Source organism: Hemitrygon akajei, chromosome 7 (assembly GCF_048418815.1).
Source record: "Hemitrygon akajei chromosome 7, sHemAka1.3, whole genome shotgun sequence".
In the NCBI taxonomy this organism is placed as follows: domain Eukaryota; kingdom Metazoa; phylum Chordata; class Chondrichthyes; order Myliobatiformes; family Dasyatidae; genus Hemitrygon; species Hemitrygon akajei.
This window is the reverse complement of record NC_133130.1, coordinates 160,229,689-160,242,083: the sequence shown is the minus strand read 5'-3', so window position 1 is coordinate 160,242,083 and position 12,395 is coordinate 160,229,689. Positions and strand designations below refer to the sequence as shown.

At 40.1% G+C, this 12,395-nt stretch overlaps 1 protein-coding gene across 2 annotated transcripts in view; it reads left to right on the top strand.

Annotated features, from left to right (window-relative positions):
• Positions 1-6,904, top strand: part of ptpa (protein phosphatase 2 phosphatase activator) — a 66,911-nt gene extending 60,007 nt beyond the window's left edge. For both annotated transcript variants that reach the window (XM_073052348.1, XM_073052349.1), the window contains exon 10: positions 1,959-6,904. In XM_073052348.1, coding sequence (XP_072908449.1) covers positions 1,959-2,033 — 75 coding nt within the window. In that variant the 3' untranslated portion in view covers positions 2,034-6,904. The remainder of the gene's footprint in view (positions 1-1,958) is intronic.
• The last annotated feature ends 5,491 nt before the right edge of the window (positions 6,905-12,395 follow it).

Genomic DNA, 12,395 nt, shown 5'->3' with positions numbered 1-12,395 from the left:
CAGCAGCCTCTAGCCATTTACTTCTCAGCATGTTAGAGAAAGAGAGGGGAGAATTGTTACTGCCACTCCATCCTTGACTTCTTTTAAAAATATTTTTTTTCACTGTGCTCATTTTGTTTGGCTCAACGTTGTCTGAACCTCTCCATCATAAACTGATCATCATTATCAAAGACTGCTAGCTGGTGCCCCCTCTCTTTGAATTATTGATTATAGGACTAGACATTAAGTATACAAATCCCAATAAATACCCAAGGGAGAAAAGAATGGAGTAGTGAGATGAAATAAATAGAGGGTAGAATGAAAAATGTTGGCTTTGCCAGTAATGGCCACACCCTGAGATTTAACATATTAAAATATGTTTATTGATTTTTAAAAAATATTTTCATACCGTCATGTAAAAAAAATCAGATCATCCATTGTTGCTGACTTCTGCAGCCAAAAATAATACCTCCACCCCACACCTGAACAGCCTGAGGGGCCCCTGCTTCCTCTCTGGCCAGTCCCCTTTTAACATCATCCCTATGGCTCAGCTAAACTTATCATTTAACTCCAAATCAAAGGTTCACCTATAGCCACCGTACAGATCCAAGCCATTATTTGTTTCCTTCTGGGACATAACGCATTTGTCCTACTCAGGTCTTTTCCCTTCTGGTGCATGACAATAACCGTCCTTCTACTTATTCTCTTAAGTTTCATCACCTCTGTTAGCAGCTTCCATGCTGTTCTCATTTTAAAATAGTCCGCCTCTGCCTTTTGTCTTGGTGGATAGTTAGAGTAACCAGTATCTAGTATAAGCCCCTGGGGGCCTCCACAGTTGCTTTGCCTTGATTATATTGTTCCCATTCTGCTTCCTTCATTCCATTCTACCAGTTAGTTGGATTCTATAGGATTAGTTCTGATAATGCCAATTTTCACACTGCCCCTTTAGATATTGTCTTTTTCCTCAACCGTGCTTTCCTCTCAATCATTGTTGATGGTGTCCTTAGAGCATTCAGTTCTATTTCTCACACTTTTGCTCTCACCCACTTATCTCTGACTCAGAACAAAGGTAGGGATTCCTTACCTTTGCCTTCCACCAAGCTAGCATCCATATTCATTGGATTACTCTTTGCAGTTTCCAACACCTCTGACCTGATAACAACACAAGACAACTTCTCTTCCAGCATACTGAAAGGACTGTTGGAGTTCTCAGCAGAAGACAAGCTCTGTTTTGACCATCTGCAGATTTCGGCAGTGTTGGAAGGCTTGAGTTTGGACTCTTATTGAGTAGCTGTATCTTCCTTATATGTGCTTTGCTGTGTGTGACCGTTGGTTCTGTGTTTTCGACCTTGACCATGGAGTAACGCTGTCTCATTTGGCTGTATTCATGAATTGTTGAATGATAATTAAACTTGAATTGAATTGAAGTTGAAGGTGATGCAGCAATGAAACATCATTGAACTGAAATAGTAACTGTTTCTATCCCCACAGATGTAGCCTGGCTTGCTAAATATTTCCACTGTTCTGTGTTTATTAACTGTCCAACATCTACAGTATTCTGCTTAAAGAAGTTGATGTAAAGATGTTAAAGGATAGCTGGAACAACAACAGATTATTGCATTTGTGTAGCAGTTTTAAAGTACAAATTATCGATATTTTAGATGCCATAATTGGGCAAGAAAATTAGCAATAAGCCACAGATGATGATAATTGGAAAGGTGACCAATGTTTGGATTTAAAGTTTTTATTACTATTGTCAAGCATATGGAGAATTTAAAATAGATCATTTCTGGAATTGGTTCTGTTCAGCTGAAGGCAAAGTCCCTAATGGTGGTAGTGGGACTGAGGGAGTATAAGTTTTTTTAAAAAAAATTGTTCTAAGAAAGTGGTTGGGATGGAGTACAGACAGCTCTTGTAGCTTATCCAGTAATGTGAGTGAGTTTTTCCTTATGTTCTTCTAATACATCTTTCTTTTTTAGTGCCTCGAAAAATTCCCGGTCATCCAGCACTTCAAATTTGGCAGCTTGCTGACCATCAATGCAGTGGGATCATGAACCGAAGCAAAATAGGCAAGAGCAATCGGAGGCAGTCTGGGACTTTTGAACCAGCTGCAACAAAAAGAACTTCCACCAAAAAAAACATGACTTTTTTTCCTTTAGTACAACTTCTTTGATTTTGTGTTAAGCTCAGACATGGAGTGAAGTGGTGTGGATTTTTAACGGGTGCAAATGGACATCAAGTGGCTCAGCTGTTGATCACTAGAGTTTGCTGATCTGAATCTTCTCTACATCCAGCACAATCATCAATCTGCACCTCAAGTGTGACAATTCAAGCCAGTCTGGTATTGGTGGTGCTAAAGTGAGGGGGAAGCAACTACAGGAATGCTTAAAAATGGAATAGAATTAAAAATGTAAAAATGTGCCTTTTGATTGGAAAAGAATTTTATGCCACTTAAAAGCAATGGGTGGATTTTTTATTTCTCAAAAATTACATGCCTCATAGGATACTGACTTGATCCAAGGTAGTTCTCAGTTTGCCCTCCACCCTATCCTGCAGTATACTTAATGCTGCTTGTAACATAGTTCACTGTCTACTCCAGTGGTTCTTTTTCAATGTAAATGAGTTATTTGAGAAAGGAAGCATCTTGCCACCCTCCTCTGTTCCTCAGCACCCACTAAACTTTCTTGGCTAGTGTCAGTAAGGAAACAATTGCTGGTAATAGAATAACTAAATTTAACAGTGACTAATTTGGTTGAATATATCCACAGCCTTCCATTCATATATAAAGAGTAAATATAAATCTCATTAGAAAAGTATTAGGCAATACAGTATTTAAAGGATGTTGATATTCTCAGCCCTTTTGTGTGTTTGTGTGTATTTACGAGTATTCAGAGGGCAACGCTTGGAGTGTTTCATCATTGAGACTTAATCCCTCAGTAAAATACACTCCAATGACAATGTTACATATAATGAAAAAATAAATATTAAAGGGACAACGGTTTGTTGAATTTTGTTTTTATACTCTAGGCAATGCAATGATTAAAGTTAGCCATTAACAAAACTTTGCTAGTTTTATTGGCTTATGGGCAGGAGGGTCTTCTGGGTTCATAACCTGGCTCATACATATAGCTCACCTCAGTCAAGCTGAGGGCAAACAACCAGCACAACTAGCTTTGATCCCACTAGGTAGAAAAAAAATGACTAGACCCAATACCTAACTAAGGTGCCCCCCACCCCTATGAAGAGTAGGGCTAACTGCTTTTCAAATGCGCATTAGGTCAAAAGATCATCACACGTGGTATATGATTCTGTCATTGACTGCAGCCAAGTGCATGTTTCTACAAGTGACCAACAGGAAGACTGAGGCTTAACCAAGAGATCCACCTAAGAGTGATATCAGCCTGATATAAACACCATGAGCTTCATTAGTAGATAAGCTGGGACAGGGTTGGTTCAAATTCTACTATGTGATGTTGAGGCTCTATAAGGCACTGGTAAGACCTCACTTGGAGTATTGTGTGCAGTTTTGGGCTCCTTATTTAAGAAAGGATGTGCTGACGTTGGAGAGGATTCAGAGAAGATTCACTAGAATGATTTCGGGAATGAGAAGGTTAACATATGAGGAACGTTTGACCGCTCTTGGACTGCACTCCTTGGAGTTTAGAAGAATGAGGGGGGACCTCATAGAAACATTTCGAATGTTGAAAGGCATGGACAGAGTGGATGTTGCAAAGTTGTTTCCCATGGTGGGGGAGTCTAGTATGAGAGGGCATGACTTAAGGATTGAAGAGCGCCCATTCAGAACAGAGATACGAAGAAATTTTTTTAGTCAAAGGGTAGTGAATCTGTGGAATTTGTTGCCATGGGCGGCAGTGGAGGTCAAGTCATTGGGTGTATTTAAGGCAGAGATTGATAGGTATCTGAGTAGCCAGGGCATGAGACTAAATGGGAGAATGAATCAGCTCATAAAATGGCAGAGCAGACTCGATGGGCTGAATGGCCAACTTCTGCCCCTTTGTCTTATGGTCTGATATGGATTATCTGACTATTATATCTCTTTTGAAGGGATCTTACTTGGTTGTGAACCCTTTGCATTTACCTTGTTTTCTGCATTAATTACTCAGATGATCAGACCACATTATCAGTAACAATAATAAACAAATGCAATCTGCCTGGACTAATAATGCACACAGTTGTACTTCTCATCAATACTGAATACACCATTTAAACAATCAGTCTAGGTTCAAAAAAAGTATGTGAACCTCTGTGGTAACGCCTTCTCCTAAAGCTCTTTGGAGTCAGGTGTTCCAATCAATGATATGAGATTAGAGGTGTGGGTTGTAGAGGTGTCCTGGTCTATATATTAAAAAAAGACACACAAAGTCAGGTTACTGACAGAACCTGCTCTTCTGAAAGATCTGTTTATGTGCTCTATGCCTCCATCAAATCAACTTTCAGATAAGAAGAAATGTAGAGATGCATGAAACTGGAAAGGCTACAAAAGCATTTCTAAAGACCCGAGTGTTCATCAATCCACAGTAAGAGAAATTGTTTACAAATGGAGGAAAGTCAGTACTGTTGCTACTCTCCATAGGAGTGGGCATTCTGCAAAGTTCACAAGAGCATCTGTTCATGTGTCCACTATAAGAAAAACACTGAACAAGAATGATGTTCATGGAAGGACACAACAGAGGAAACCACTGTTCTCAAAAACAAAATTGCTGCACGTCTCAAGTTTGCAGAAGACCACCTGGATGTTCCACAATGCTCCTGGGAATATGTTCTCTGGCCAGAAGAGACAAGTGTTGAACTTTTAGCAGAAATGCACGTTGCTATGTTTGGATGGAAAAAGACATTGCACAACACCAAAACCTCATCCCAACTGTGAAGCATGGTGGAAGGAGCATCATGGTTTGGGGCTACTTTGCTGCCTCAGGACCTGTGGACAGCTTGCAATCGTTAAGAGAACAATTAATTCAAAATTGTATCGACATTTTGCAAAAGAGTGTCAGAGTAGCGGTCCTTCACCTGAAGCTTAATAGAAGTTGGATGATGCAACATGACAGTGATCCAAAATGTAAAATTGAACAGTATGGTTTAAAAAGAAGAAACTGTGTTTTGGAATGGCCAAGTCAGAAGAAGGCTGTTCATGCAAGGTATCCCAGAAATATTGATGAACTGAAACAGTTTTTTTTAAAAAAGGAGCAATGGTCTAAGATTCCCCCTTGCTGTTGTGCAAGTTGGTGGAGATTCTTGCTGCTAAAGGAAGTTCTACCAGTTATTAAATAAAAGGGTTCACATACTTCTTCCAGTCTGGACTGTGAATGATTAAACAATGCATTCAATAAAGACATGAAAAGTACAATTGTTTGTGTTATTAGTTTAGGCAGATAGTGTTTGTCTATTATTGTTACTTATACGACTGTCAGACCACATTTTATGAGTAATTGATACAGAAAACCAGGTAATTGCAAAGGGTTCATAAACATTTTCTTGCAACTGTGGATCTCTACCTAGGAAAGCAGGTGGTAATACACTGGTTTTCTTGGAGGCCTGGGAAAGAAATGAGAGAGGAAGTGTGGAAATTAGGAGAGATCCTACTATAACCAGCATTTCCAACCTATCCCCATCCATTATGCCAGTAGTTACATCTGGTGTAGATAGTCATAGAATCTACTGTGATATTTTTGGCTCCTTCCCGAAGAAAGGTTATTAGTATGGGCAACTGGAGCCTGTGAAACCAATACTGGGTGTAATCCAGTGCCTTCAGAAGAATGAAAGTATATAGAATATAGGGACATTGTTATTCACTTGTGGGTGCATTCAATTATATTACAGCATATATATCTTACTTCTTGCTTCTGTATCATTTGATACTTTGCCCAACAAATTTCTATTGTATTTTTCAGGTAACCCTTAGTATAAGCAGCTTTTATTAAGCCTGGTTTAGATGCCGAGTATCCAGGTCTTGTTGAATGCTGCAAAATTTGCTTGAACTGAATGCTCCAATTCTGGTTACACACACAAAATGCTGGAGGAACTCAGCAGGCCAGGCAGCATTTTTGGAAAAGAGTAAACAGTCAATGTTTTTGGTCAAGATCCTTCATCAGGAGTCCTCGTGTTCTGATGAAGGGTCTCGGTCCAAAACGTTGATTGTACATTTTTTTTCCATAGATGCTGCCTGGCCTGCTAAGTTCCTCCAGCGTTTTGTGTATTGCTTGGATTTCCAGCATCTGAAGATTTTCCCTTGTTTGTGATTCCAATTATGGTGACTTCTTTTACAATGACAATATTGCTACAAAATATTATGCAGTAAAGTTGATATTTGGTTTTCAATACTGGCTTTGTAAAGTTTCTAAAAATAGCATTTTACCATAGTCATTAGAGGAACTTAATGCAGATGTCATTTACATGACGTACCACTAGAGAGTGCTGGATCACAGAACCCACCACAGGTTCACAACCAAAAGATTTCAAAGGATAAACAGCATCTGTGGTGTGTGAGGGTTTTCAGTTGAGACACTTGTAGCTTATTAATATCAGAGTTTAGTAGCAATTTCATATAAAAATCCATTAAATGACTCAGTTAAAATTTAAAGCAGTGAGTATCTGCCCCACAGATCTAATAAGGGTTGGGTTGGCCATAGTTAAAATTAAACCGGCCTCTCTTACATTTCAGTATCCAGGTGTTCTAACTGAAATCAGTGTTTTAAATAAATGCAGGATTGGATTCAATTATGATATTATTAGATAGTTTATTGACACTAAATTATGATATTATTAGACAGTTTATTGACAAGAAATTCTGATATTATTAGATAGTTTATTGACATGAAAATTGGTACTATGTCCTTGGAACAGCAGTCAGTCCACAAAGTATTAACTATCTTGTAATGATAATTAAATTCAAAGCTTTTTAAAGTAAGTTGTGAATTGTCTGATATACACCACTCACTGTACACACAAGTTTCTCACACACACTGCAACACTTGATATATCTTACAATCCAACTAATACATACTAATAAATCCCCTTGTAACATTGCTACTCTGCATACCTTTATTATAACTCCAGTTTACTCATTCCCATTGGGTACCATTATGTTCTGCCCCGACACTGAAAAACCCTCACATAAACACTGAAATACCACACACTACTTGTACAATTGGATACACACAACTTGCAACACCTATGAAAATAGGCTGACTTGGAAAGTCCTGGTTGACAGTTCACTTACTACAAATGAGAATAAAAAACAGAAATACTTTACAACATTTTTTGTTTTTATTACTTAAATACATTCCTTCCTAACCAAGTGCTGGAACTTCCAAAATGGGAGAAAGTAGACCTTATGACTAGCACCCCACTTACCATCTGAGAAATTCATGTTCTTTGCCACTAATCAAGGGCAGTAGGCACACAGAAATTCAAATGCCTGCAAATTACTTTTCAAACATACATCATTTTAACTTGGAAATACTTCATAGTCTGAGATAAAATTTGGCGACTCTACAATATGGTAATTCCAAAACAAAGGTTTACCCAAAAGCTTCCCCAAGAGAAATTGGAATGGGCAATAAATGCCATCGTTGCCAGTGTCACTCAAAACCCATGACAGAATAAGCAAAAGTACACTGATACAACGTCCCAGCACCATTCTCAGCCTCATTGCTGACATCAGAATCTCAATACCAAGTTATAAAGGAAAAAAATACATCATTTCCTGTGTTCCCCATCTCTGCTAAGGCAACTGACTCAGCTGTCACCCAATACATCCCCACTCGTCAGCGTGTGAGATATGTGGAGGCTGATTAGTGGTTTGGAGCAGAGAGTCTGACTGATTTCATTCTCCCCAGCCAGGAGTACACTCTGTTGCAACATTCTCTTCATCTTTAACAGGATCACCCAACTCCCACTGGATGAAGATGCAGTGCGGCATCATCCTTGGCTGGTGTCAGACTAATCAACTGAAATATTACTGGAGATCACAAAAAAAAATACTGTTTGGAGTGATATTTACAACCCTAGCACTCAATCTAGTTTTGTAGGATAGATTCTTAAAATGTTCCTTCACAGAGTCAATCCATTGAGCAACCAAACCTAATCCTACTCTTCTAATCATCTCCAAACTCTTTAATATTCCACCCTCCTGGAGCATACCCCATATCCTTCAGCATCCCACACAGTATAATTCCAAACTCTTAACCACTCGCCATACCTTCATGCCCTATTCTCTTATTTACTTCCCATATCTTAGAAATATGGTAGAATGGATTCAAGCAGATTCAGACTTCTGCATCTACATTCCACAAATTCACCACTTCTGGTGATGACACTTCTTGCTCATGTTTGATCCAATATGCTATAGTGTCAGTAATGAGCACATAAAAATATGTGGGGGACTTTTTACAAAACCCCCGATGCCTTAATGCCCTTTTAGAGGAAATCTGCAGTTGTCGGGCACAACTCCTGACATAAACCAACGTGGTTGATATTAAATTGCCCTCTGAAGTTCTTATCCAATTACTAATTACTAAACTAAGATCAAAGCGGATTCAGCCACCCAGCATCAACACTGGCACAATTGCAGACCAAGCTTTAGTCAATCTTGAAAAGTAATTCTTGCTATCATCTAGGAATATGTCGAAATCAGAATAGATTTGCATAGTCTGACAAACTTAGTCACATTCACAGAATCATACTTTTCAAACAATAAGCCAGATACCTCCATCACCATTCCAGTGGATGTCCCCTCTACCCCAATGGCAGGAAAAATCCACCAAAAAGGGAGCAAGTTCCAGGTTCTATTGGATCAGATTTAATCCAGACAAGGATTGCAGCCACCAGAAGTGGCAAGATGTTTGTCCCTTTGAGGCATGGAAAGGATGGTAGGATGAAGGAAGCAAGAGAAGTGGAATATTTAGTTCAGAGGAAGGAAGAAGCATGCTTAATGATTAGAAATGATGAGACAGTGCTCTTGATATTTATAAGGTAGCCAGGGTAAGGGCTTAAGTAGTGAGTTAGGAGAGCTAGAAGGGACATGAGAAGACCTTGACAAGATTGAACAGGAAGATGACTAGTGTGAGAGGATGAGTGATCAGGGATAAAAGAGGAAACATATGCCTTGAAGCGGAGGAGGTAGGGGAAGTCCTTAATGAATACTTTGCTTCAGGGACCTTGACGAATGTGAGGTCAGTGCAGAATAGGCTAATATGCTCAAACACATTGAGGTTAAGAAAGAGGATGTACTGGAATTTTTGAAACACATTAGGGCCTGGGAAATGAATATTCAAGGATATACATCTTATCGAAAGGACAGACTGACTGGCAGAGGGGGTGGGGTGGCTCTGTTGGTGAGGAATGATATTCAGTCCCTTGCAAGGGGGGACATAGAATCTGGGGATGTATGTACGTACGGATAGAACTGAGAAATTCTAAGGGTAGAAAGACCCTAATGGGAGTTATCTACAGGCCCCCAAACAGCAGTCTGGATGTAGGGTGTAAGTTGAATGAAGAGTTAAAATTGGCATGTCACAAAGGTAATGATACAGTTGTCATGGGGGATTTCAACATGCAGGTAGACTGGGAGAATCAGAATGGTACTGGACCCCAAGAAAGGGAGTTTGTGAAATGCCTCCGAGATGGATTCTTAGAACAGCTTGTACTGGAGCCTACCAGGGAGAAGGCAATTCTAGATTTAGTGTTGTGCAATGAATCAGATTTGATCAGGGACCTGGAGGTAAAGGAACAATTAGGAGGTAGTGACCATAATATGATATGTTTTAACCTACAATTTGAGAAGGAGAAGAGAAAATCGGATGTGTCAGTATTACAGTTGAACAAAGGGAACTATGGAGCTATGAGGGAGGAGCTGGCCAGAGTTCAATGGAACAATATCCTAGCAGGGAAGACAGTGGAACAAAAATGGCAGGTATTTCTGGGAATAATGCAGAAGGTGCAGGATCGGTTCATTCCAAAGAGGAAGAAAGATCCTAAGGGGAGTAAGGGGCGGCTGTGGCTGACGAAGGAAGTAAAGGGCAGTATAAAAATAAAAGAGAAGAAGTATAACATAGCAAAGATGAGCGGGAAATCGGAGGACTGGGAAGCTTTTAAAGAGCAACAGAAGATAACAAAAAAGGCAATACGCCAAGAAAAAAGTTACGAAGGTAAACTAGCCAAGAATATAAAGGAGGATAGTAAAAGCTTCTTTAGGTATGTGAATAGCAAAAAAATAGTTAAGACCAAAATTGGGCCATTGAAGACAAATGGGTGAATTTATTATGGGGAACAAGGAAATGGCAGATGAGTTGACCAGGTACTTTGGATCTGTCTTCACTAGGGAAGACACAAACAATCTCCCAGATGTAATAGTGGCCAAAGGAACTAGGGTAAAGGATGAACTGAAGGAAATTTATATTAGGCAAGAAATGGTGTTGGATAGACTGTTGAGTCTGAAGGCTGATAAGTCCCCGGGACCTGATGGTCTGCATCCCAGGGTACTTAAAGAGGTGGCTCTAGAAATCATGGACGCATTGGTAATCATTTTCCAATGTTCTATAGATTCAGGAACAGTTCCTGCTGATTGGAGGGTGGCTAAATGTTGTCCCACTTTTCAAGAAAGGAGGGAGAGAGAAAACAGGTTAGCCAGGTTAGAAAACAGAAAACCGGTTAGCCTGACGTCAGTGGTGGGAAAGATGCTGGAGTCAATTATAAAAGAGGAAATTACGACACATTTGGATAGCAGTAGAAGGATCAGACCGAGTCAGCATGGATTTATGAAGGGAAAATCATCTTTGACTAATCTTCTGGAGTTTTTTGAGGATGTAACTATGAAAATGGACAAGGGAGAGCCAGTGGATGTAGTGTACCTGGACTTCCAGAAAGCTTTTGATAAAGTCCCACATAGGAGATTAGTGGGCAAAATTAGGGTACATGGTATTGGGGGCAGAGTACTGACATGGATTGAAAATTGGCTGGCTGACAGGAAACAAAGATAGATAGATAGATACTTTATTCATCCCCATGGGGAAATTCAACATTTTTTCCAATGTCCCATACACTTATTGTAGCAAAACTAATTACATACAATACTTAACTCAGTATAAATATGATATGCATCTAAAATCACCCTCTCAAAAAGCATTAATAAATAGCTTTTAAAAAGTTCTTAAATAGTTTACTAAAATACATTGAGTGGTAACTTAAGCTCAGTCCTAACCCCGGCACTTTAACATATCTTACCCCTGGCAGTTGAATTGTAAAGCCAAATGGCATTGGGGAGTAATGATCTCTTCATCCTGTCTGAGGAGCATTGCATCGATAGCAACCTGCCGCTGAAGCTGCTTCTCTGTCTCTGGATGGTGCTATGCAGAGGATGTTCAGGGTTTTCCATGATTGACCATAGCCTACTCAGCGCCCTTCACTCTGCTACCGATGTCATACTCTCCAGTTCTGTGCCCACGACAGAGCCCGCCTTCCTTACCAGCTTATTAAGACGTGAGGCGTCCCTCTTCTTAATGCTGCCTCCCCAACACGCCACCACAAAGAAGAGGGCGCTCTCCACAACTGACCTATAGAACATCTTCAGCATCTCACTACAAACATTGAATGACGCCAACCTTCTAAGGAAGTACAGTCGACTCTGTGCCTTCCTGCACAAGGCATCTGTGTTGGCAGTCCAGTCTAGCTTCTCGTCTAACTGCACTCCCAGATACTTGTAGGTCTTAACCAAAGAGTAGTGATTAACGGGTCCCTTTCGGAATGGCAGACTGTGACCAGTGGGGTACCGCAAGGTTCGGTGCTGGGACCGCAGCTGTTTACAATATACATTAATGATTTAGATGAAGGGAATTAAAAGTAACATTAGCAAATTTGCTGATGACACAAAGCTGGGTGGCAGTGTGAAATGTCAGGAGGATGTTTTGAGAATACAGGGTGACTTGGACAGGTTGGATGAGTGGGCAAATGTATGGCAGATGCAGTTTAATGTGGATAAATGTGAGGTTATCCACTTTGGTGGCAAGAACAGGAAGGCAGATTACTATCTAAATTGAGTCAAGTTAGGAAAAGGGTAAGTACAACGAGATCTAGGTGTTCTTGTACATCAGTCAATGAAAGCAAGCATGCAGGTACAGCAGGCAGTGAAGAAAGCTAATGGCATGCTGGCTTTTATAACAAGAGGAATTGAGTATAGGAGTAAAGAGGTCCTTCTGCAGCTGTACAGGGCCCTGGTGAGACCCCACCTGGAGTATTGTGTGCAGTTTTGGTCTCCAAATTTGAGGAAGGACATTCTTGCTATTGAGGGAGTGCAGCGTAGGTTCACAAGCTTAATTCCTGGAATGGCAGGACTGTCATATGTTGAAAGATTGGAGCGACTGGGCTTGTATACACTGGAATTTAGAAGGATGAGAGGGGAT